Here is a 27,432-nt window from a genome sequence, read left to right on the forward strand (position 1 = left end):
AGACATCTGTGCTAATGCATACGTCATCCATGTCAGCTTACTAAAACTATAGTCATCAGTTTAGATGAAGTGGCATCTGCCTGACATGTACATGAGATTTGGGGTTTACCACCTTTTTTAATTCCATTACTCAGACAAGTATGATAAAGGACAATCCCAGTTACCAAAGAAATGCCTGTTTCCTGTTTCATTTCAAGAATGTAAGCTGTTCTGCAAAGGGTCTTTATGGTTACGGAAACATTGCTTAGTTACACAGGCCAGCTCATCATTTACTATAAATTAATTTATGGCTAATTATTTTTATTCACTTTTATTATCATGGGTTTATAGTTATGGTATAATTTACACCAAAGGTCCCACTTGTGCTCATAATTAAAATTGGCAAGTGGCAAATGGTGACGGAGCCACAGCAAATTCCCACTCACCAAAGATTGTATCCCTACAATTAGCTAACTGAGTTAATTCTCACTTCTGATTCATATGGTGTTTTATGTTCAGCAAAGTGCTCTAAGTAACTCTAGAAAAAAATTCCACACTCACTCAATCTCTATTTGCAACCAAACTACTACTTTCCTAAGTAGAGTCACAGTAAAGGTTTTGTGCCTGGACCTGGCCTGAGTGAAGGGCATTAGTGTATCCACAGTGCTGGGTCATGTCAAATGATTAGCATCCTACCACATATGTTTAGCCATAGTGGATTGCTAACGTGACTGTATTTGTAGCTGGCAACATTTTACTATATATAAGTTAGCTAGCTAACTGTAGCATTACATCTTCCTCTTATCTTAGCAAATAAAGAGTTTTTCCTTCAACTAAATTTGAGGCAAAGCACTGTAGTGCAGTTGAAATACAATGTGGTCAAATTAAATAGTAGGACCATATAACTAACCATCGTTTTTACATTTAAATTAGCTTATCAGTTAAATTGTTGTTTACATTTAGATTGGTTAGCCTATGTTTTTCTCAAAGATAAATACATAATACAATAATAATACATAAACACTTATTGTTATTTGGACAAACGTCTTTTAAGTATTTTCTGTTTAGGTGAAAAGAAAGATATTCTACCTTTACAGAATTACGAAAAAAACTCACCCTTTCCAAACTTGCAACTGCTTTGCTGAGCCAATGAATGAAATATGGTCGCCGGAAGTGACATAGCACTAGTCTCCTTGCTCAGCATGTATCATGGATCATACGTAAACACAATTTAACGTTTTATTATCAGGTCAATGTTCCCGTATTTCTAGAACTCTATGACAAATGGCGCAAGGAGGTGTGTTACTTCAGGCATAGCAGTTTGGCCGTTAACTTAATCGTCTGAAAAGAGTTGGGAATTAAACTTGTTTTGAATTTTCTTTAACCCGCAGTTAGTATATGGAATATTTTTGTTACCAACTGGACTAAAGTCTGTCAGCAGGAATCTGGAAATATCTTCTTAATAACGGTAAGAAACAGAAGCGAAAGTTAAGCTATTTGTCAACATCTAAAACGTAAAACGATTAACTAATTTTGTAAACTGTGAAGAACAAAGTGGTGCCAGACAGTCTCTAGCTAACTTACATGCAATACAACAAGCGACATTAGCATGTAACGTTTTTATATACAGTCTATGGTTATACCCAAGAAGGGTGCTCTCCGTAAAATGCCCACGTGTAACTGTAAATCCTTTTTATCTAATTGGACTTCTTATATCGTCTATGGCTGATTCATACTTGACCAGCCCCTCACCCAACTCCTTGGTTAATTATTCATCCAAACAGGCCAGGAAAGTAATTTCCTCCAGCAAACCACAATATTTTGACTTGCAGTCCAATACTATTGCATAACAGGGACTGCTGTCCCTGTTCATCAGCCTTTGATTTTTCCAAATGTTTGTAACAGCGTATGAGACCACATTTGGCCGGAGACCATGCAAACTGTACCAGATCCACGTGATGATCCTCTTCTTTTACAAGTTTGCAGAAAGGTTTGTTTTACAAAGAATGTAGGCCTATACAGTATGTTATGAATGGTTCATATCCGACCACAGGTTACTGTTTTGGTTGGTAGGCATGCATGTTGACTACGCCTAGAGAGAGAGTGTGTCTGTCTGTCTGTCTGTCTGTGTGTGTGTGTGTGTGTGCGCGCGCGCGCGCGCGCTCAGAGGGAGAGAGGACCAGCTGGGACAATTGGCACAGGTCTTAACGATTTTTTCCCTGACAAAATGCTTTTAGAAATCCCATTCATCAATCAAGAACATATAAAGTGCACATTTTGATTTTTACTAATTTGCTATATTTATCAGAAATATACATCTTGTGAAAATGGGATCTGACCATTATCTGTAATACAGCATTGAATTTGCTCATTATGTTAACACTTGTAAACACTTGCCCATCATAAGAAGTCTTTAAATTGCTTTAAAGTCCTGTCCCCAAAGAAATGCTATTTATTATTATAGAAGACAAGAAAATAACACATTTTCACCCTTAACCACCATCAAAATAGCTGCATTAGTAATATTTATGTTGATCAACTCTCAGCTCTAACAATACATGATATTTTTGGATTGTGTATATATACCAAAGAACATTTGATATCGATAATGAGCCTGATAAATGTCAAATCATTATTTCTTACAAGTTTAAAGACTGATTTTTTGCTCCTGAGTGAAAGTTGAGGAAAAAAAAAACAGATGGTTAATTCTGGTTTTAAACTAGTCTTTATTGTCAGAACATGAAAAACATTTGATGCCAAACACTGAATCATTTCACAAATCTGAGGTAGAACATCCAAAACAATTATGCATTATGCATGAGTAAAATTAAGTAAAATCTCTTTCATTCCCTTTTTCTCAAAAAATAAATATCTTAATAGAAAAATTAACTGCTAACTTTTTCATGATTCAAATGAATTAAATCAAACCTTTATTGAGCATTTGTTATATTGTTGTTGAGGAAACTTATATCACGATGATTATCATCGTTTTATTGCCCAGCCCAAGCCATTGCCATCTGAAACTTGGCCCCTGGACTGCAGTAGTAGTGTATTTAAATATATATGTTCAGTTGTAATCCATACTTGTAGCATGATCTTTAGCAGCATAAATCTGTCTGTGTCTGTACCTGCTGTACGAGACATTGCCTGAAGGTAACTGTAGAGATGTTATCCCAGAGAGAAAAGTCTAGAGAATGTGCCTTGGTATTCAAGTCTACCACAGTTGCCATGGCAACCAGCGAGGACTTGGTCGTCCCTGTGATAAAATGTGAGAGAAAAACCCTGTCAATACCAAATTCAATGTGTCTCCCGTCTGACTGGCTGTCTCCCTCTCTCTTATATTCTCTGTGCATAAGTATTTATTCACTTACACACTTGCATACACACACCCTAATCAATCTGGGGTTTGAACCCACAACCTTCTTGCTGTGAGGCGACAGTGCTAATTTTATAATTTTCTGTTCTAATAATTTTATTTTATTTTTTTTTAGTGTTTTGGTGAAATCTTTGGTTGCTGGGCAGTTACTGCTGTTTCTGCCCTGCATCTGCTACTGACTACTTGCCAGTCAAACAGTGTGATCCATATACTTTTTAGTTTTGAGTTGAAGTCCTTCTTTGCTTTATTTCACTCAGACCTCTGATGATGCCACTGCTGGATACGTGAAATGCATCACTCCCTGTGGCCAAGAGGCTCCTGTCCTGTGAGGATTGACCAACCACAAAGTTTTCTCAGGTTTGTTGGAAACATTAGCTCTTTCCTCTCTTCTTCTCTCCTGCCCTTTCTCCTCCTCTTGTCATTGAAGCTAGATCAGGCCACTGCACATGCTCAGTTCAACCTGTCTGATCAAATCAGAGCTATCTCACTAGCCAGCAGAGGAAATGGGACAGGAACGATAGTTAATGGGAGAAAGGAAGCATAGCTCAATGCTGAAATTGAGAAAAGAAGTAGACAATTGAAATTAACACAGGTTGTGCTTTAGAGGTGAGGAACCAGGCCCTGGGGTATAACCAACCCAACTTAAGCCAGATTGGATTTTGTTGTCTTGCTTCTCAGAAACCATCAACAGTACCACCCAAGAGTTCATTCTACATCTTCATTGCTAGCCATATTGTTTATAGCACGTGTGAATGTGTGAGGATAGCTTAGATTAGATTTTTTAAATTAGAGCTATTTCGGGCCAGCAACCATGTATTCATCATGCTTTGGTACCTATATTTTCATGACTTAAGTAAGTTGAGCAAGTGAAACGCTGTAAGGCATGCAATAATAATAATAATAATGATAAAAATAAACTTATAGAGCACTTTTAAAACAACGTTCAAAGTGCTTCACAAAAGGCATACATACCCACAACAATTGAGGATTCCACAACAATATTTCTTAAGTCGAAACCATAGTCGAGACTAATGGAGATTGTTCACTCTGCTCACTTTTAACACTGCACTTGTCTTGGAACGTTTGCTACATTTCGTCTTAGCATGAAGTCCTCGGTTGACTTTGGGAGATTTGTAGGTATACTGAAGGTTGTATATTGAAATTTAGTAGTTATTCTGTTCATCTGATACTTGTAGCTCTGATGCTGTGGTGTTTATTGTTGTACATTAGAATTAGTTGTCTCTATATTGGATTTTGCTGTTCTGTGTGCTTTGTACTCTGTGCACACCTATTGCATGTTTGTCTGTCCTGGAAGAGGTCTCACTCCTCTGTTGCATTTCCTGTTCTCAAGTTTCTCACATTTATTTACTACACATATTATTTATTTTCCTAGTTTGTTTTATTTTTTTTATGGGATGTAGTAGTTTTGAATTAAAAATATATTTTTTGATGGTGGGGTTATCTAGTGGTCAGAATGTGTTCTTAAACAAGATCACCCAGATTCAAGCTGGTTGTAGCTGACCTGTGTCTGTGTCATTAACTATAAATGCTCTGAAGTACAGGAGATTACAGGAGAGCAATAAGTGAAAGACACGCACATGTGTCATTGCAAGCTCTCAAGCAAGCCAAAAAAAACTGTTCCCATGTGCTGCAGACCTCTATGATTTGGGAAGGGTGCGTGAGAGCAACAAATGATTTATAAAGTTTAGAGTAGTATAACCAAAGGGCTCAGTGACACAGCTGTGGAAGACCCAGAGAAAATAAATGACTGTGAAATTGGTCACGCTATGGAAAAACACACATTCCTCATTCTAGCTCTCAGTCAGGAGTTTTTTTTCGTCACCTCCTTTTTCTATTGAGAGTGAACAGTTGAGATAACCACTCACTGTTGTTTATGTGTGTTCATGTCAGCAATTCAAAGGGAGAGTTTTAATAGACAGGCAGTTCTATTCAGTGGACTAGTCCAGGGCCTGCAGGTCACACTCATAGACTGTATAAAACATGGACGTAGTGTCTGTATCGTCACACAGGTTTCTAAAGAGCCGTTGCGAATCTCAATGCTCAGCAGCTCCAGCCATGGCAATCTTGGCGGTGCCTGACTCTGGCTAATCCAAAAATATGAAAAGAGGTGACGCTGAGGCAGGCTGAATGAAGCCTGGTTGGCTAACCACCTAGCGGCTAGCCACCTGAGAGGCCACCCACCTGTCACTCAGACATCCTTAAAACCGGGGTAGGTAACGTTGGAGAACTAGCAAGAGACTTAGGTTAGGGATTTTTAAAAAGTAAGTCTAACCCTAACCCTACCCCAGCTGTAATTTGTCTTTACTTTAAGCCTTAATATAATTAAAACAGGCGAGTTTTATAAAAATTCAACCCACACACAAATTATCTATAGAGACCAAAAACATATTTTACCAGGCTGTAAACAGTTTATTTCTGCTGTAAAGATAGGCATTTTAACATGGGAGTCTATCGAGATTGACTCATTTTTGGAGCCCGGCTCAAGTGGCCATTCAATGAACTGCAGTTTTTGGCACTTCGACATTGGCTTAATTTTTCTGCCACAGAGGTTGCTGCTTGGTCACATCACCGCCTTTCAATTCTCTAGATGACTGTGTTGAAGCTGGTTACAGTCATGAATTTATGAAAGCATAAAAGGGCAGTATTATCACAGTATTGTAAAAATGTGCCAAAAAATATTAAAATGTACTGATACACACACTGAAACCATTTCAACAAGTTTTATATTGAAAACTACAAATACAGTTGCCATTTTGTTTGCATAAAAAATTAAATAACAGCAAATACCTTTTGTAAACATATGAAAATCATCTAAGTGTGCATTATCAAGATTTTATATTATATAAGTAATACAATGACCCCGTGGACATTTACATGAAAACAAATAAGTCTTTAGAAGACAGTGATAGTAACTGCAAATGAACCCATAAACTGACATAAATACAGAGGAGTCTGTAGCGTTTCTAGATACGCTGGTTGGTTGACAAAACTGCGTAACGTGTTATCACGTGCAGTGGATGAATAGACTCTGCCGACACACGACGCACACAGAAACAGAACAACGTGTAGCGTTTTTACAAGAGCAGCAACACTGAGAGTTTCACGCTGTTAGCAAGTCAGAGAGACAAACCAAAGCTAAAAGTTAACTCACCCTGCGTTATCAGGTTATTTTCTTCAATCAAGTTTCCCTCAGCACGCTCATAAAAACTAAAATACGACAGGTGTTATGCCGAGTTTTGCCTGCCTGCCGAGAATTGCATGCCCCTCCAAACACTGCTTTTAAACGCTATAATATTCTTTGTGGGATCCATCAATGGTGTTAAATGATTCGAAGTATATATTTTATGAACGTTTAGAGTCTTTAATATTTTAATACACTTAGTAGAAGTACCATTCCTTGACATTCAGTAAATATATGTGGTGATAACACCGTTTGATCAATGAGCACAGCAAAGTGTCTGAAAAGGACCTAAAGAGATTGACGCATAATTCGGCAGATCAAATTTTGTAGGTTACCTGCCGAGATTTGCATCCACCTTTTTTCTCAGCATAAATGACCGTTATCACCCGCGAGGTGCATGCAATTCTCGCCAGGCAAGCAGAATTCGGCATAAGACCGGACTTCAGAGTGACTGAAAAATCTCCGCAGTGTTGTCTTCTGCCTTGTCCCAAACAAACCCATGTTGCATTCTGCGCATGCGCGCCTGGTTCTGGGAGACGCTGGACAGTGTTTGCCATGAGATTATAATAGCGCGGTTAACCGTACCTGGTTATCATGGATATAAAATGTATATGGTAATAATAACCGTCTGGAATTTTACCATGGTTTACCGTTAAACCGGTAATCATCATTTCATCCCTAGTTTTAACATTACTACAGCGCAGTGGTTAGTGGTGGACAGCCATTTTGCTCCACACTGACGCGCACGCGTGTTTGTGTGCGTGTGTTGCTGCGGTATGTAAATTGACTTGATAGACATGCCCTGAAGGTAATGATATAGCTACGTCTGAAAAAGACACAGTCAAACTACAGTTTGCTTGGCAATGTTGTTGACTAGCATGCAGCAGCTAGTTTGCTCAGACCATAAAGCTGCTGTTAGCGGCTCGCTATGCAGTGAGGTAACAGATACAGACACTCTTATTCTACAATATGGCACCAAATTACTTCATTGATGTAAAAAGGCGATCATACCGCGTTATTATATAAATCTTATCAATCTTCTGTCTTTGTTGCTGTTCCCAGAGGTTTAGTTGATTAGAGCTAAATTGGTAGTTTTGGGATTTCTAGTACTTGACTTTTATTAGTATACCCCTGTGCCACAGTAAATTTAGGGGTTGAGTAAAGTGACAACTCTGTGTTGCTACGCCAGACGGTTTCCAGAAAGGTAGAGCATGTTTCCCCGGAACAAGATGGTGGTTGTGGAGCTCTCAACCCCAACCTCCACCACCCCACTGCTCCTACCAGGCTGGGGCCTAGTGTTGTCACGATACTGGAATTTCTAACTTCGATACAATACCTTGAAAAATATCAATGTTAGATACCATTTGCAATAACACGGGGGAAAATTGACACAACATTGATAAAATTACTGAATTATCTTATCAACTTATCTTAGTCAATAAAGTTAATAGTACTGTGTGTTAAGCAGAATAGCATAAGTTAATTTACTTCTGACCTTAGACAAAGTATTTCTATCAACTGAAACTCTGCTGTCTGAGATTCCTCAGGTCTGATAGCTCTGAGGGGGATTAGCATAGTTTTGAGAATTATAAATGTCTATTAGGCAAACAACAGGACAACTATCTTCTCAACAACAGTTTACTTGGCCATCTTGTTTAATACTTTAGTAATGTTGAAAGAGAGATGTCTCCAACCTCTCCAGGTTCTTTATAGAGTATGGTGTGTCGGTCCTGCAGGTGCTTTGCTCTTTAGCACCACTCTGTACCGTCACTTTTATATGGACTTGTTTGTATCCTTTGCCAGCATCCAATCACAACTGACTGCTTGTGAGTACTAACCAATCATAGCACAGTAGGGCAGGAACTCTGTCAGGGTTAAAGACACGATTCAAACGGAGCGAATGAGATGAGAAGAAAGCACTGTGAGTGACAGGAGGCCTCCAGCGAATATAAAAACATTTTAGCGAAATAAAGGATTTTTTTTCCCCCGAAATTTGCTGTTTCAATAGCCGTGTTTCCATCAACTTTTTTAATGCGCATTTTGAAGTATCGCATTAGAAAAGGTTGATGGAAACGGCAAAATTTGGAAAAAATCCTTAATTTCGCAAAAATGTTTTTTCACTCGCTTGAGGTGGTTTTTGCCTTTGTCGAAAAAGAGATAATGCGCTAAATGGGAGATGGAAACACTGGATGGAAACACCCGAATAAGTTCAGACGTAGCGAAATTGTAACTCACGAATGGTCAGCTGTTTCTGCTGTCGGCGTCTTGCCCGGTTGTGCAAGTTCTGCATACCTGGCGAGAATTTCATGCACCTCGCGGCTGGTAACGCTCATTTGTGCTGAGAAAAGAGGTGGATGCAAATCTCGGCAGGTATCCATCATCATCTGTTCTGCTGAATTATGCATTCACCTCTTAACGGTCCTTTTCAGATACTTTGCTCTGCACACTGATCAAACGGGCTTATCCCCGCATATTTTTGCTGAATCTAAATTAATGCTACTTCTACTGAGTGTAATAAAATATTAACAACTCTAAACGTTCATAGAATAGGCTATATACTTGGAATCATTTATCCCCATTGGTGAACCCCACAAAGGATATTTTAGAGTTTAAATGCATTATTTGGAGGTGCATGCAATTCTCGGAAGGCATGCAAAACTCGGCATAACTGCCAATATTCCCTTAACGTCGGAGACATGGCTGGTAGCAGTTTGCCCGGTTGAAACACATTTCTGATGACCTCTCTCCATTATTCTAAGATGACTTGCCACCAGGTTCAAGAAACTGGTTTTGTTTCTGGTTTGAAACCCATACGTCTTGTTTATTACAGCCATGTGTAACGTCAACTGCTAACATAAATGATGCTTGCCGTAGTCTTGTTTATTCGCTCCAAACCAACTGATGGAAAAGCACATATTTTGCAGTGTCTTTTTTAAAACTTTTTTGCAGCATTTCAAAAGTACGCTTTTGGCTTATCAACCTTTTCTAATGCGATACTTCAAAATGTGCATAAAAAAATGTTGATGGAAACATGGCTATTGCCAGTGCTCTGGTTACAACCTAGAGTGGTGGCTTGCTGCCAGCTGTGTCCACCTGTTGTTTCATCACTTTTGCAAGCACAAAGAGGATCTTTAGGCGGGCTTTCAGAGGTGTTTCTTTGCACCCTCAGCCTCTTTGTCATCTCTCCTTTAATTGACTCGGGGGATATAAATAGCCACATTTATCCATCATAAGACTGATTTACTTGCTTCACTTACCTTTCAGGGGCACCATGTTGCCTTTTCCCTGGAAACCACTGTTTGTTTTTACTGTTTTTATCACACCGCGTTTCTTGTTTAATGGCAACGCAGTCAAACTGGCTTAATGACACAATCATCATAATCCAGAGCAAAAAGAGTAAAAAATAATTTTGTTTAAAAAAAAATGTTTTTTCTTTTTATGATCTGCAATCCTGTAAGAATGCTCGGTAAGTCTTCAAGCTAATTAAAATAAATTGCCAAGCATGTCATTTTTAACAGTGTATTCCTCTGAGAGCAACAACAGCAGCAGTATTTGACCCAGCTGGCCCTACAGCCAGCTGTAAAACCACAATGACGCAAAAGCAAGAGCCACATCATTTGCATTGAAAGATATTTAACCCTTTGCGGTCATAATAAATGTAAGCTGTTTTTAGCCAACACCGAACAGATTGGGTACTAAATGCACCCTGTATGTGCGATCTCTCATTCATATTCCTTAATTTAGCCACTCTGTGCCCAGTTACAAAATCAATGCAAGATGTGAATTCATAAAACATTACAATCCTGCATGCAGACCGCAGTGGGTTGCTCTTGATGTAGACAGTCACTGACCCCAGATAAACAGGTACCTCTGGCCCACCTGTTTATGATTTCAGAAATAAGTCCCTAACAAGACTTTAATTTGGACTAACATTAAAGGCTGGGAAATTAAATGTTCTCATACTCTGTACTCTTATATATCATGTGAATTATCTTACATACATGCGGTGTTTACTGCCAGACCTTTATGTTATGATGAGCTGCCTTTCTACAGCCGCTCTAAAATACTATAACAAGCATAGTTTAATTGACTCACAGACCCTTATGTAGCTAATAAATAATATTTATGTTGACACCCAAGTTTGCATCTGATATCGGGAATTGGATTGAAGATTTTCAAGTGTTAAATCTCAGACATTGGGCAGAACCGCCAAAAATATTTTTTTTTGTTTTTATGCGATGCACACACAGCTGTTGTGTTCACTGTTGCTTGGTGACATGTAAACTAACAGGAAGCAGGAGGAGTTCATTGACCATCGAGTGTGTTTTGGAGTCAGTTTAAAACTTAATATTGAGGGAAAGGGGAAAATTTGCTTTTGGAGGTATTTTATGACTGGACATCTGAACAAGTCATTTATTTCCTTATTCAGCTTTCAATACCCATTTACCTTTTTTTTTTTTTTTTTATTTAACACCCCCCCCAAACTGTGATAATACTTACTTTTTCAGGAATTTACAAGCAATGCATAGCTATATCTTAAAACTATGTAAACTAAGGTTGATCATTGCACTACTGTCAAAAGAATAACACTTGAAAAGAGAGATATTTCAGATATCATTTAAGATGAGAGATTCATGAAGTGTACATAGCCACACTCTCCTTCTGTTTCTCTTTCTCTTTTCTCTGAATGCCTTTCTCATTCAGTCACATGTAGGTGATCCAATGGCAAATTCTCTATTATCCCCCAAGCTAACAATTTCCTTTTCTTGGCTGAAAATACCACATCTATTTTATGCTACACAGGGGAGAAGTTGTGGTGTCATTTTCCTCGACTGGTGGGAAATGCTTTGCTCTGTTTTTAGCTTCATTGGATAACCCAGCCATCCCCCTGGACCTCCATGACTTTGTAAAGTAGTGACAGGAGAGACCACCTCTCCCATATGCCGGTCTCCCTGTGTCTCTTCCTTCCATCTTTCTTTCGTCATATGTACGCAAGTAGTTTCATCAAATCACATCCTGTGGTTTTACTAGGATATGTCAGAGGCAAGAGGAGGACAGACTTCCACAGTGGGATATGGTAGAGTAGGACGTGGAGGTGGAGGATAAAGAGGAGATTGGAAAATACTCAAGGAGAGGAGGCATGTGTATGATAATTCAACTATATAAGCTAAAAGATGAAAATAGCAAATGAGAGGAGCTCAAAGAGGGAGATTATGACAAACGCTGGTGATATCCTTTACTTATGATTCTCCTCAGAGCCTCAGAGCTCTTATCGTGGGTCACAGTGAATGAAATTAGATGTGAAGGGTTGTGGATGGAAATTATTACATACTGACTCCAAAACACACTCAATGGTCAAAAGATTACATGAGCCTCTTACCCATGTCATTAAGTTTTATTTTTGTTTTGTTTTTTGTTTTTTTCAGGTTTGAATAATTCCTTCTCAGTCTGAAGTTTAAACATAGCCACTAAATATTCTGGAAACAGAACCTAACATAAAATATGTTTAGAATATCCTAATATAGTAATTTGTTTTTAAATACTTATGTCTAGTTTTAAAAATGCAACTCTGAACTCATTTACTAAAAAGCCTGAAGAAATAATGTAAGATTGTAACACCTGCGATCACTTTGCAAAACCAGCCTCATTATGCTTTTAAGAACGGAAGTTGGCAATTACTAATAGCAAAATGTTGTGTTCCATGGGATGTTTGAGTGTATAAGCCCTCCAGTCAAACTAGTCATTTATGGAAAATGACGGGCTAACAGAATGTTCCTGGAAATATTGCTTAATCAAGCATTTTTGCCCTCTTACCTTGGCTGTGTGTAAAGTCCCACATGTTTAATAAACCAATTTAATAATGTAGCAATAAAACAACTTATCAGCATCTGCATCCTTTCCAGTTAATATTAGTGGGGCGTCACAACAGGAGGCACTGCAAAAGAAAGGTAGTCGAGTTGATAGCTGATGTTAAAACTAGAAAGCAATCCCTTTTACTGAAGTTGCTCAATCCCCTGGCTGAATTTGTAATTTAAATTAAAAAAAATCACAATATCTAATCTGGATCTGAAATAGAATCAAAATGAACATAGAGATAGATAATCAGGCAGGTTGGCAGATGGTTGGCATTTTGGAGGATACCTAAATCCTTTTAGGGCTATTAGGGCTTTGTACAAATTTATTTGCATAAAATTATGTCAATTTAATGAATGCTGCTGTTGCACCACCTATAGGTGAAATGCCATCAAATTTAGCAAGAACGTGCGGGATTGATATGTGCACCTGTTATTAAAATTTGCTTATAGTTGTTTATTCAAGAGAAATGGCAGTTGATGACAGACCACAAGAAAGGATTTTTGGGAATAACAAAAAAACTAATAAATATCCCTTTCTCTGGCGAATTGATGTATGTTGTGTAGAATGAAAAACATTTGCATGTAATTAGAAATGTTAGGCAATCTGTTTAGACCCTACAGGATTTGTCGGGAACCAAGAAATGCAGGGGAAATTTGGTGTCTAAACTTTACGGTTCATGAGTTATGAGCCAAAATGTGAAGTGCTTTATAAATGGCCACATGGTGGCGCTATTTGCACCACTCTTAAATTGTTCCTCCTTGGCTCATGGTCAAACTTCTATCCAATTTAACAAAACAAAAAAACCTAACTAAAACATGCAGAGACTGACAGTGTTAACCCCATGCAAGATATTGCTACGGTCATCAATTTTAAAGTATGTGTCTTGCTTTTTGTTTTTGTTTTTAATTTGCTCACCGTTCGAGTAGTCTTTATCATGATGGTCTTTAAAATACATAAAAGATAGAGAAAAATACCCCTACAACCAAATAGCATACTTCTTATTTGATACATAAAATTATGTTAATATCAGTGTAAAAATTATTACTGTTTGGTATTAATACCATGATTGAAATTATCAATGAAGAGATGACATGATCATCTACCGTATATGTTGGGAAGAGGCCATGCAAGGCATCTGGTGTGTGTGTCGGCTTTGTGTCACATCAGAACAGTCCTGTCAGATTGTGTGTGGGCCGTGGTGCTGAGTCTGTGTCACATTGTGTTCCCATCTCAGCATATTAGAGCTGAACCTCTGTGATGATGCAGCAAACACAGTGACATCAAAGAGAATGAAGAGTAACATAGTACAAATATACTAATACACACTATTTTATATTAATTCTACTTCACTTTCCAGCACTGTCCTTGAGGTTTGAGGTGAGATACTAGAATTAATAGCTGTGGATGTGGGGAGAGGCCCATAGAGCAGAATTGTGTGTTGCACCCCTGTTTGAACAGTTGATGAGTTATTTTTTTTTCTCACAGGACAGGCCAGGGTTTGCTGACCTTAAGTGGCTTTATCATTATTATTATTTTTTTAGATTGTGGCCGACTAACTTTGGGAGCTTAAACAGAGCCACAATTGAATAAATATGTCAGGCTGTGATATAGTATTCCTGTACAATATCCTGTTAAGTACTCCTGTCATATTCTATTCTTAGAGCACCACTGTAAAACTGTAAGACACATCTATGTAGTCCTGAAACATTAGGCAATTTTTTCAATGATCGATCAACAGATTTATTTAACATGTTGCTGTTTTATATTATTGCAAATTGAACATATTTGGCTTTTTGTTGGACAAAACAAGCAACTGGTAAATGTGATCTTGGGCTCTGGGAGCTTGTGATGGGCATTTTCTTTTTACTTTTCTGACATTTTATAGGCAATAATTGATAAATTAAAAGAAATAGTGGACAGACAAATAATTAATGTCAATTTATTCCATACCCGCTATGTTACTAAAGTGAGGCACGATACGAGATGAACAAATCCCTGTTATCTTCGTTGCCATCTTGACTGTAAAGAAGCCAGTAGGGACACGAGTGAGATTTAACTCTTCTTTGTTTGGGATGGGTTTTATTTAGTTCTAAATAAATGATAATGTTTGAATTAATAAGTTTGGACTTATTGTTCTGTTTATTGTTTCCTAATGAAGTTTAGCTGTACGGTTAGGCGAACCCATGATGCTCTGTTATAAATACTATTTCATCTGTATATATGCATCTTCAAGAAATCTGAGACTATACTGCCCTCCATTCTTCTACTCTCATGCATACACACTACACAGTCTCCCCTGCACTCCCTGCTCCCCACCCACATGCCCCCAGACATACCTGGCGGAGATCTGCACTCTACTGAGTGCATTCTTCTAGTTGATACTGTTTTACATACTAGAGGCCCTTTTTTCAGTGCAGGACCCAGGTGCACAGCACAGTTCTGAATTGGAACACAGCCTAATGAAACATGACAAACGTGTGGGAATCCACCAGAAGCATGACTGTTCACACTCAGAGGTAAGACGAGGCTATGAGGAGAAAAAAACAGCAGAAACATTAGGAATATATTCATGCTTTGCTTTTAATCACTTAATAGAAAAAAGTATTTCAGTTTTATTCTTGGACACAATATACAATATAATACCATACATTGTGTGAAACATTTAATAACCCACCTGTAACAACTGGCGGACTTGAACATATTGACATTTAAAATAAAATAAAAACCCATCTCTCATGCAGATAGTGCTAAATCTGGCTAACCATTTGGACACAACTAGGACCAAAAAAGCTATAACATAGATAAACATGTTAATACTGACAAATTTGAATTTCAAAACTGCTAACAGGTTTGGTCAGAAAGAGGTCACACATTAGCACAATCAGTTACATAAGATCATGTTTTGTTGTTAATTCAGAACTATTCACGTCAGTGCTGGGCATATTGTAGCATGCTACCAATACAGTCCCTGTGTTATCTACTTTTACATGAAGTGCGTTAAGTGTAAAAGGAGACAATCGCTTTGTGTTTGTCAGTCTAACCTGTATCTGGCCTTATATATCAGCAATCTGCATTCAAATGCTGGGTGGAGAAGCTTCGGTAGTGACAAGCTGCTAAGAGAAAATAAGCTATTTGTGTACTTTGATACCAAGCATTGACTGAGCTTCTGTGTTCCTTAGCTAGCTTGTATGTATCCTATATCCAAGCCTATGCAGTTTAAGATGTCCACTATGTCGCCTTTGGGTTACCAAATTGCTGCTGTCAGATAAAAACCCTGTAGCTTCAAATACTCAGTTGGACCAAAATTGTTTTCCATCAAAACAAATATGTAAGAAATAAAATGAGAACATGCAAAGTCCTCTGTAAAATTTGGGCTATTTAAGAAATGTAACTAAGCTGAAATTTAGCTGAGAGACTAAACTAAGTTTAGTTAACTAAATTAAGATTTGAAAGTGACACCAAAGTGAGAACATTTTTGGTTTAATATTCATGCATTTTTTATATATATATATATATATATATATATATAAAAATGCTACTTTGGAGTTCCAAGGTTCTCAATCTGACAACAACATGTCTCTGGGCCTCAAAACATTGTGCGAATATATATATATATATATATATATATATATATATATATATATATATATATATATATATATATATATATATATATATATATATATAAAACAATATATAGTACATATATAAAAAGACTCTAATCCAGAGTCTTCTACACATTAGACACCACCACTTCCAGGTAATGCAAGTGCATATAAATTAAAATAGATTTTACACTGAACCAGTATTTCTTATTTACAAGCATAAAGTATAGAATAAATACACACTGTTATAAACAGCAAAAAGGACCAACTTGAGCTCCTAGCAACAAACAGTAGAGACAAAGGTTTGGAGTGATGGGGGTAAGGCCTGATGACAAAGTCAACACATCCAAACACGCACACATACATGACCTTCCATACATACTGCACACATACGATTGCCACTTAAGGATGCCGGAGTGAATTTAGATGAAGTACCTTTTGAGCATATCAGTAAACCAATATGAAAATTGAGAGATGTGATTATAGATGCAACTAGAACATCAAGAAAATTTTGTTGTGGAAGCCATGGGAGCAGAAAAGGTGAGTCTGCAAACCATTTTCAAACCATATTCCCCAAGAAATAGTAAAGAGACAAAAATGTGGGTTTTTTTGCTTTGTTTTTTTTTGAGGGGGGGGGTTTAAAACTAGAGCAACTAATAATTCCTTCTTTTTTTAAATCTTTTTTGTTTTATCTGTGCCAAATACTAATAACCCAACTGTCCTGGAAATTTCACACAGTGAATGGGTAAGGGAAAAAATTCTATTGACGTCAATGAGCAGACGCTACACTTGAGGGATTTTTATCGTGAGGAAGAAATAGCTGGCCTGATTGTTTTGGGGTCGTGTCTTTGGGTCCCAGAGGGGTTTGTAAACCACGGGAATAGGCTTTGGTGAGGCTATGAGAGCGCCTTTCAGACAGGTAGCTGTAAGAGCACCTTTCATCATCAGGTCTGGGCCTGATTGCAGAGGGGCAGGGGAGCGTTACATCAGACGGGTCTGGGGTCAGGACCGGTTCCAACTAACAGGATTATTAAGACTGCAGCATACCTGTGGGCTAAAAATAGATTCACCACTGTTGTGCATTTCGTCCTTGGCAGACTTTGTTTCTTTCTTTTATCATAGATCTAAGCAGCTTGTTGTCAATGAGCTGTTTGTTTTTCAGACTTGTATTTCTGCTGATTTTATCTTATTATTGTTTGAACTGGACTAACCTCTATTTCACACCAACACGGCAACAATTAGATGCAAAAATGAAACAACAAAATCGTATAAGTCAAACGTCCCAATAATTTAACTGAAAATTTAGCTGGAATACCTGAACATATAGTTTTAAGTGTAGGATTCCATATCCTCACTGAGCATTTTGCATTAAAAGTCAAGTTTTGGTGTGAAAAGGTAGGAAGCCCCTAATGGTCTGCAGACTGTTACAAGGAAGAAGAGAAAAGATGATGTTTGAAGAGATGGAGTATGAAAATAGGTGATGTATTTCAGTATGACTGTGACTGACATCTGATATAAAGACTAACAAACTAAACATGTAACATGAAGCATGAGTGAACACATAAGCATTTGAATTCCACTCATAAAGAAAAACATTGTGCTCAGATTGAAAAACAAATGTAACTAAGTGTGCGTATAATGTGGTTGTTAATGTTTCCCTATTCAGATGAGTTTGTCCAAGAGTTGTTTGTCGACGTTTGTTTGGATTTCTCTATTGCCCAATACATGGAAGACTGTTCTCTTTTTAACATACAAAAAAGATTTTGCTCTTTCAGATAAAAAAAAAAAAAAATTCACAGACATACTAGAGTGTTCAATAAATAAAAAACTATTATAAAGACAATAGTAAAAAAGGCACACAAAAGTCCTTTGACAAATGGTACAGGAAAAAAGTAAACACTTTCTCTTGCTATACAAATGTGTCTCCATCAGTAGGTCTTACTCTATGCTACTTCTAGATCATATCATATCTGTAAAAAAGTCTTAAGGTACAAAACTTCTCTCAGTAGTGTCAATGTCCATTTAATGCCAGTCCAGAAAAGAAAAGTAACCATTTCCCAAACTGGCCAAAATCCTTCAATTTCCACCATCAGTTTCGCATGTCCATCAAGACTAAAATGTTCGCAGTAATTATTTCCTGAGAACTCTGAAGCCGCATCACTGAAACTGTCCGCCCCTGACTGGCTTCAAACACCCAAGTGCAAGACGCCCCTGTGCGGGACGAAACTAAGCCCTTGCTTCTGCAGGCTTACTAAAAAGCACAGCTGCAAGAGGATCGCCCCTCGTTTTCGAAAAACTTTCAAATCACCATGTGAGCCTGATGATGGAAGCCCTATGTGTCTGTGGGTGACGCCTCGTGTGTCACAATCTCTATTGCCGACGTGGGCTCCATCATGCTGCCCTCCTCGTGATCCTGACCGTCCGAATAGTCCAGGGGAGGAGAACGAGAATCTCCAAGGCTATCCTCCTCCTCTTCTAAGTCTTCCTCTTCTTCTTCCTCCTCATCCTCCTCCTCTTCGCCATCTTTCTCTATTCCATCCAAGTCCTCCTCCTCCAAGGTCAGCTCAAACTGAAATTTCTCCCCGCCTCCCTGTCCCCCAGTGCCTCCACTGTGTCCGTGCGTGCCCTGGTCGTAGAAGGGCGGGGAGGGACTCTGGGGGATCATGCTCTGGTACCAGTTCCTGTTGTCCTCCAGCGTGTCCAGAATATCCTGGGCGTCAGGGTGGACCAGATCGGCCCATGTCTCCCACAGAGGGTGCACGATATAGTCGATGAAACCCACCTAGAAATAAGTAAGGAGACACATTAGAATGGAATTGAGATTCTTTGAGCGCTTTGATGAACATTATGTGAATTTATACATCTATGTACATAATGGAGCTCCTGTGTGCTTGATTTCCTACCTGGCTCTTCTCCACTGAGGCTGTATGTTTGTCACACATGGGGCTGATCTCCATTCCTCTCTCCCTTTCTCTGTCTCCCTGGTGGAAGAACTCCTCCATTATCCGATCAGTCCACTGACGATACAGCTCCAGGGACTTGGTGGGATTACTTAGGTCAGCACAGTGCACCATGTTACGTAGCACCTAAATAATAGAGAATTACAATTTAGTAGATTCAAAATTGGATAACAAAGTACAAAACTTGTTTTGTTTTTTTTAAGTTATACTTAAAAAAATTATATTGTAAATATGCTTTAGTTTCATTCAGCAGAAAATGCACCACATTTTGGAAATATTTAGATATTCGGGTGAAAATCTGTTTAATCAGCTTCTTTAAAATTTAATTTGTAAACCTGAAAACAATGAGCCTCTCCAGTGTAAATTCCAATATCCATAAAACAATACAGCCAAGTGTGGTAGATTATTTTGAAAGATTACATTTAAGAGAAATCAAATTATTGTAGAACAGCCATTTAAGGCTAATTATATAATTTGCTTTATGAAAGGAGGTCAGTCCACACAATAGTCTAATAAAGAAGAAATCCTAGAAAGCCCATTAGAGGGAAAGTGTGGAGGGAACACTTAAAGGTAAAGAGAAGAGAAAAGAAAAGGAGTGACAGAGGTCAGCTGTGAAGGAGGAATGGTCATTGGCTAAGTAACCTCTGCCATCACTGGTTATTGATTAGAGCTATTAAAAGCATGTAAAACAGAGGGATGAGGGCTTAAAGTAGGTCACAAACTCACAGTCCATATAATGTAAGTGTTTTGTAAATATTACTTTTTTATTGAAGTTAAAAAATTGTTTTTGCAAAAAACAGAACCTACCTGTATTCTGTCGGTGTAATTGTCCAGCAGCAGCACTCCAGAGCTCGTCACCTTCTTAGTCTCCACCATAGTCTTCAGATCAGCCAGTAAACTCATGTGTTTGGACATGTCTGTGGCCAAAACCTGAATAAAAGAGAGAAGAAGAAAAGACATCAGGATTATATGGACAGGTTAAAAATGAACTGAGATGACAGCGAAAAAGAAAAGACTATGAATCAGCATATCTTACCATGTCGATGACCATCTTGCGCAGGGACTGTCGCTGCTTCTTAGTGAGGTTCTGAAAGATATCACAGTTGTCCTCCTGCAGTAGCTTGAATCCAACAGCCAAGTGATGGTTCTCCAGCACTGACTCATCGTTGTACATCAATGCCAGCTCAGAGTCTGGAAAGGCATTAAAAAGAGATTTTAATATTTTAGTCTTTGTTGTGACTACTTCTGTTTGTCTGTTGAAAGCACCAATGTATATATGTAGAAAATTAACTGTTCCATGTTGAATATATTTGGACTTACTGGTATTGATTAGGAATTGGTTTGATACTCCAGGATGGTCAACATCATGGATAGCTGCAGCAAAGATGGCTGCTAGGATCTCAAGATCTGTGAAGACCGCCTGTGAAAGAGAGAGGGAGGGAAAAAGAACATTAAACTATTTTTAGAATATAAAAATAACACACTAACTATTGATTCCCAGAAAATTGTGTGAGGGGCAGATAACAGAATGCAGGTGGCACCACTGTGAGAGAGTAAAAAAATATATCTGCTGGCTTTGACAGATGGAAGATAGAGAACCGAGAATAGTAAATCATGATCTAAAGACCGGGACGTTCTGACCTGACTGTATTGCAGCAGCTACCCCAATTTACGGAGAGCAGAGAGAAAATATATGCTGTAAAAAATCTAACAAAGAAGTTATGGAGGGACCAGTGTTGGGAGGAAAGAGAGGAAGAAAGAGGGGAAGTTCTCTGAGTAAACAGGTGCAAGCAGAGATGTTCGGGGAAAGCTGATTCAATGGAAGTATGTTGAGCTCTTCAAAGTCAGTGGGGAGATCCAGGAAAGTGGCAGTGATGTAAGAGCTCACTCCTCTAATTTAGTTTTCCCTCATTTCTGTCAGAGTAGGGAAATGTTTCAACCTCTAGAGTCGAAAGATGTACATCAATTACATAATGTAACAAGACCCTGATCTGAGGTACTAAAAACTGAGTACAGCTGAGACTACAATACTAACACGTCATATCATAACTTACATCCAGGGCTGGAGTGGAGAGGAGGATGTGGGTGGATTGGGCCACGTCAGCAGCATGCAGGCTGTTGTGATAGGCCACATCTGAATGGTAATGATCTTCCAATGTCATCATGTAGGCCACGAACGTATCCATGGGGATCTTAAACGTCTTCAACAGGTCTCGCTCCTAGAAATACATCATCATAATATATTTAGAATATTTAAGCGTAGATGATTTAAGTAGTAATCATACACAAAACGTAATGAAAGGCAGCAATTACGTAATTGAGGGCGCATACCTGGAAGATGGCGTACATGATGCAGGTAAGAGGTCGGTTGTGAGAGTACTCAGAAACAGTGAAGATGTTCAGACCCCACTTGTTGAGATCCTCCAGCTCCTTGGACAGCAGCTCCTCCTTATCGGTCTTGACGCCAAAGCGCGAGATGCTGCTGCTGGAGAGCGAGGGCCCATGAGAGACCTTCTTGACCCCACTGATCTGTGTCATCAGCTGCTGCCTCTGCTGCTTCGTGCGCGTCTTTGATGTTGGCGACGGGATCTCCACCTCATTCTGTTTGTCTAAGGGAAGGGGAAATGAAGATTTGTTGCTTTTAGAAAAGTGTGGACATTGTAAAGAAGAAATGGTTAAAATTCCTTTTTAACCTGCGTGTGTAATCTACTTCTCAATATAAAAAACTACTTCAATGCGTAGGCTGCCTGAGGACCCAGGTGCACTATAGAAGCACCTGCAGCTCATTAGTTAATGAGGGATTTATTGATTAATTTATCATCTGTCCCTTCATTCAGTTGTTCATTCATTGCTCCCTGTCCTCCACCTGCAGTTGCTCTCTGAGCTCCTACTGTTCATTCATCCCCGTCCTTCTCCCTCCTTCGCAGCACTTTTTCCCCCCGTCTGTCAGCAGGTGGTTCACATCTCATCTCCTGTTCTTTTCACTCTTACAGGTCAGTCCATTGACAGACTGAGAGCTGGGGCCTCTACACAGTTAAAGAAGCTCCGTGCAGTGGGCCATTCAATAAGCTGCCGCATCTTTCACAGCTTTATCAAATCACTTAGTATAGAGTGGGAAAACTTGCAAGGCTTTCATAAAATATTCCTTTGGAAAAACAATTATAATTAATACTCCTTTATCCCAAAATAAACCCAGAAAACATGCTGTTTCTTGTAATAACCAACAAGGCCATTGTGTTTACTATAATCAAAGAAGAACTGAAGGAAATCCTGCAGGGACTGGCTATTGGCATGTATGTGAGCTGCGCACTCATCTATCAAGCCTCGGCTCAGCTCATCGCTGGCCTATCAGCCTTCCCCTGTGGAGGGTTATTCAATTACCAGCTGTAATTCAAATAATCACTTTCACTCTCATGCTCTCCCTCTCTCTTGCACTGTTTTCTCTGCTTTTCTCTCTCTCTCACTCTCTCATCAGTCCTCCAGTGGTAATTGAGAATGGTCAATTAAGCGCTCTCAGACATGTGCTGTGTGGGAAACAAGGGGAAGAGCAATATATTGCCCTCTAATTTATTACAAGCCATCATTATCACCTCTGTAGTGTGGTGGTTGTGTGTGTGAGGCCTGTACGTGTGTGTGAGATAGAGAGAGAGAGAAATCAGATTGTGAGACAGACAAGTTTGCAGTGTCATTCTTATCATCCATTTCTACAGTAAGTGCCAATATACAGTAAATGCCATGCACTCTGCTCCACAGTCGACTTGATATACCAGAGTTATGACGATCCTCGTTTCCATATTCAACCAGATTAAGTCTCCCTGTCACAGTTTGGCCTGCAATGTGTCAGCCAGTCACATGGATAGTCCCTCTCATGTGTTTTTTTTTTCGAACCTCCCTCTGTTATTAACTCTCTCCTTCACATTTAGCTCGTCTTATCTCTTCCTGTGTCTCATTTTAGACACTGATTTACAAAAACAAAACACAAATCTGTTGTATTTTGCTCAGTTCTTTCTCTCCTTTTTCCCTTCTCCTTCCGGCTCCCTTGTCACCTCCCATTTATGTCGATTTCATCTGATTCTTTTTCATCCTCCTATGTGCTCTCCTGTGAGACGCAGATGCAGTGGGGATGTGGTGGGGTGGCTTTTTGGGACATTTTCTTCCTCAGCATATTCCCTAAACTAGGTGTGTTCCGCTGCTGGCCGATCAAAGGGAATTATGACAGAATTATGATACGAGGACAGTTGTGGCGGGGGAAGGTGCACGTGTATGCCCAGCATGCTGTTGGCCAACAGTCCCTAATGGAAAGTTGATCTAAAATTATCTTCGAAGAGAAACTATAGAATTTTTATTTATCTAAGGATTTATCCAGGCTCCACAAACACTGTTTTACAAAAGTCTGCCTCACCAGCTGAAAAAAAATTTAAAACCAGATGTCTACAATAAACTGATGGGGATTTGACGTGGATCTAAGAATGACCTCTGCAGAACCAGGCATATGGCAGGAAAATATAATTTCTCTGAGCCTGAATAGATGCTTTTATAAAAATAATAAAGCAATAAATGAATTACTGATGTGATACTAATCTTAATGAATGGAAGGATTAAACAGTCCTACTGGTCAGCTGAGGCCAAACCAGGCCAGCTGTGCTGCTTCAGCCATTTCCCCCCCTACTCTTCATTAATGTTAACCTGTTTGGGGTTTTTTTCTACCGCCAGCAGGGTAATCCTGATTTCTTTATCACAGCGATAGTCATCTCTGTCTGGATTCCCGGGGAAGCAAGAGAGGGGGGGGGGGGCAACAAGGTGTCCCTGCTGACAAGAAGATGCATTAAGACGGTGATGAGTCACCCTATCTGCCGAGCTCATCTCACTGCCAGCAAAGGGGGTTCCTCGGTACCTGTTTTCTTCAGTCATCCCTTCCTCCCCCCTTTGCTTATTTTCTGTCTCCCCTCCTCTCTCACTCTATGATCTGGCGGTAAGGGATCCATCAGCAACACTAAACCAGATCAGGAAGCCAGTCGATTGGAAGCACAATGTCTATAAATAATCTTACTTTTATCTCACTTGTCTAGTCCTCAGCTGTTTTCTCACTTCTGTGGAAATCTCACATTTACCAAAATAATTGATTGTCTCACTTGTGCTGTTTGAGGTTATTTTTTCCCTACAGTGAAATTATATTGTGGTTTAGTACCAGGGTCATGAAACATTGTGTACGTGTGGGTGGAAACACTACCGGAAGCACTGTTTCTAAAGACAATATAAATACATATATTTTTAGCTATCGCCATCCATTCTCATATTTCAAATGTGCAGCCCACACTGACAGCATCCAGTTCCAATTCACATACTCCGATTTAGGCTAATAAGCTCCCTTGTCAGTCAAATGGCACTTTTACAGCAGCCAGCCACCTTAAATACCTTCATTTTCCCTATTTTAATGGCCATGCCATAAACATGTGAAGCTCAATGATGGCGCAGTGTTCTATGGTACGCCCCCACAGAAAAGCCTGCCAGGGCAACTTGCACAGCTTAAGATCATGTAAAAAACTGAACATGATCTCCATAAAAACAATGCCGCAAAACAGATAAGTGAGGATCTGTCTGAACCATTCATTTGTGGATACTTAATTTTTAATAAATTATTGTATAATTTTGTATGTATTTTTGCTAAGCATATGGGAGTCATAATAAATGTCCGTAGTAATGGCTATAAAGACCATATTGGTGAATTTGTTGATGTGCTTTTGAGTGCATGTACACAAGACTTTCTTTTACCTAGGAAGGTGTTAGAGATGAATTCGGAAACCTGATTCCCAGACCGACTCATCTCAGATAGGTGCGTCAACTCCCGATTCAACATTCTTTTAAACTGCAAGAGAGAGGAAGAGATGGGGAGAGAGAGAAAAAATTGTCAGTTTCCACTGAGGAGAATTATGGTACAAGATTCCATGGAAAATACAGCAGTGTTACAGCTCAAGAATATTTAATTACAGCGTAAAATCAGTGGAGGGACACATCTTATTTTCCCCTCCATTTTCCCTGCGATTAATTAGGTGCAGATCATTATTTGTGTTACCAGTGTGGAAGCCATCTCCTTTTAATGTCCCTAAATTCACCTCCTGCAAAGCCAACAGTTTTATTACACTGAATCACATTTTTGAGGCCTATCTAGCTGTTTTATTTGCGTCAGTATGCAAGAATTTCAATGATGTCAAGAGGAAAATCTTCACACTGCTCCCTATATTCCTCTTCCTTTCAACATTTTGGTGATTTTCCATGTATTTTATTTTATTATGAACAGTTGTAAATGGATGCAATAGTTGAGGAAGATAGATGCATTTAATAGTACACGGGAATCCAGGCACTGCAGTAGCAGCTGTTTATGACAGACTGATGCATGCGCGTGCACAAACATACACATTAATACATACACAAACAGACACACAGCTCTGCAGAGGGCTCAAGATGGAGCCTGAGCCACAAAACACCATTCTGCCAGACCTCCTCCCCTCCTCACCATGATGGAAATATAATTTGGTGCAATTACGCTAACACAGCATTCTGAAAAGCTCTACACAAACAATAGATGTAATCAAATTCTTAATTTCTTTAGAAGTGGTCCTTAATGCAACAGTAACACAGCACAGGGAGGTACAATGAAATGAGTGTATTATCCCGACAAGCTACGTAGATAAGCGCCACACACCTTAATGTAACCCCAAGACACCGACAGCAGGTAATTGGCTTCAGGCATTTTGGACCCCGTTTTCTCGTTCCTACACAAAGCCAGAACTGTAATCCAATAGAAAAAAATAGAGGCAGACAAACAGGATTCTTTCAGTGCCAAAAAGGACAAAAAATCCCCTCTTCTCTTCTCTTATGTTTCTCTTCTCAGCAGCTAAGAGAGCAGCTCAATGACGGCTCACTCTCCCTCTTAGCAGCAGAAAAGGGCCAGCTCTGAGTCTCCATGCTTGGGGATGGATAGATGGACGTAGGAAAAAGTAAGCACTGTAGCCAGGCTCGATGAGGAGGAGATCCAGCAGACTCGGTAGATCGGCAGGAGCAGCAGCAGCTGGAGCCGTGAGCTAGGGACTCTCAGCGCACTGATGAATAATGGAGGAGGGGGGGAAAAAGCAATGGAGACAGAAGGAGGAGGAGGGAGTGAGACAGTGATGTTCATCTGACTGGAGGGGGGGTTCCTCCACTGGATTTGTCTTGCTTCGCTGCTCTCACTGCTGTAGCTATCGCTCCCCCTCCTACCCTGCTTCTCTGTCTCTCTCTCTTACTCCCCATGTTTCTCTTTTTTTTGTTCCCTCCCTCCCTCTTCTTTTCCCCCTGCTGTAGTCTGCCAGCCCCAGCAACACGCTCTATTCAGAACACATGATTTGACAGAAAGTGGGGAGAAGGGGGGAGCCCTAATTACGGCTTGGCATTGGTGTATAGATGAAGTTCTGAAGGGATGTTTGAGTGATTGACATAATATCTTGACTTGGATTTCCAAAATAACTTTTCTGCTCTTCTCTTCGTGCAACTGCTGCAGATAAATCCCATCCTCTTTAATTCCCAGCCCCTGTAATTCCCTCTAAAAGCCATTTTTTTACGAAGTCAGCCATTGTGAAGGAATGTCATTGAGCCGTAGAGCTATGCCTTCCCTCCACAGTAAAACAATAAGGTTGAGAAAGGGGATGGGGCACGTTTTGAGGAATGTGAGAGCACAGCGACTGTATTTTTATCGGCATTATCTCTATTATCATCCTCTCCTCACCCAGTCCTGAGTCGTCTGTTGTTTCCTGACATCCCTGACTGCGACGGCCATTGTGGGGAACTCATAAGCCTGTTCATTATCCGCATCCCAATCCCAGTAATATTAGATGCTGTCAGGGTGTCTGTGGAATGCTATTTTTAACAACCACCAGATAACAAAGAGAGTGGGGAAGACGACCAGAGAAGGGGGGGACAAAAAGACAAGGAAGAAGAGATGGAAGATAATTGCATCCTTCCCCAATTTAGGTGACATCCGCCCACGGTTTTCTCTCTCTGCTGGAGAGTGTGTCTATGCCAATTACCAGAACACCCCAACGCCATAGCAACAGCATCAGGCAGCCAGTGTGAGGTTGTTTTGAAAAGAGAAGAGAGGAGAGGCTTCCCCCTTTCCTTCCCAGGCACACATGTGGTGTAGCTGCTGAGCTGTCACGAGGACACACCACACACATCGCCTCTGCTCGCATCCACAGACTGAAAATCGCCCCTCCCTCTGCTCCGTCCCTCCCTCACTCTCCACCACTTACATGTCAATTTCTCTCCCGGCTGCGACTTGCCAACACAGTCATCAATCTCTCTGTCTGTCTGCCTTGCTGACAGAATCAATGGGCTGTTCTTGGAGCAAGTGTTGATACTGCTGCAGTGTACATGGCTAGGCCCACCTGACTGGAACATACCGTTGCATCAGTACCACTG

General features: G+C 39.6%; 1 protein-coding gene and 1 long non-coding RNA gene across 7 annotated transcripts in view; one reads left to right on the top strand and one right to left on the bottom strand.

Moving 5' to 3' along the window:
• Nucleotides 1–1,112: 1,112 nt before the first annotated feature.
• On the top strand, nucleotides 1,113–25,947 carry LOC119900424. 2 transcript variants are annotated; one of them, XR_005444055.1, is made up of 3 exons: nucleotides 1,113–1,447; nucleotides 3,613–3,712; nucleotides 25,874–25,947. It is a non-coding gene; the product is annotated as an uncharacterized LOC119900424 (long non-coding RNA). The 2 variants fall into 2 exon arrangements; XR_005444054.1 differs by lacking the exon at nucleotides 25,874–25,947 and adding an exon at nucleotides 21,972–22,200 and having other exon boundaries at nucleotides 1,114–1,447.
• The window catches only part of pde4ba (phosphodiesterase 4B, cAMP-specific a), a 198,296-nt gene continuing 186,969 nt past the window's right edge, over nucleotides 16,106–27,432 (bottom strand). For 4 of the 5 annotated variants that reach the window (XM_038715354.1, XM_038715355.1, XM_038715356.1 and 1 more), the window contains 8 exons: nucleotides 24,751–24,844; nucleotides 21,310–21,587; nucleotides 21,033–21,197; nucleotides 20,299–20,398; nucleotides 20,015–20,169; nucleotides 19,786–19,908; nucleotides 18,922–19,104; nucleotides 16,106–18,800 (listed from right to left, as the gene is read on the bottom strand). In XM_038715354.1, the coding sequence (XP_038571282.1) occupies nucleotides 18,351–18,800; nucleotides 18,922–19,104; nucleotides 19,786–19,908; nucleotides 20,015–20,169; nucleotides 20,299–20,398; nucleotides 21,033–21,197; nucleotides 21,310–21,587; nucleotides 24,751–24,844 (1,548 nt within the window). In that variant the 3' untranslated portion in view covers nucleotides 16,106–18,350. Of the gene's footprint in view, nucleotides 18,801–18,921; nucleotides 19,105–19,785; nucleotides 19,909–20,014; nucleotides 20,170–20,298; nucleotides 20,399–21,032; nucleotides 21,198–21,309; nucleotides 21,588–24,750; nucleotides 24,845–25,681; nucleotides 26,257–27,432 lie in introns of those variants that run through there. The other variant, XM_038715359.1, reaches the window with a different exon arrangement.

This window comes from Micropterus salmoides, unplaced genomic scaffold (assembly GCF_014851395.1).
Source record: "Micropterus salmoides isolate LMB-PRFRI ecotype aquatic unplaced genomic scaffold, ASM1485139v1 Ms_hic_scaffold_13, whole genome shotgun sequence".
NCBI lineage: Eukaryota > Metazoa > Chordata > Actinopteri > Centrarchiformes > Centrarchidae > Micropterus > Micropterus salmoides.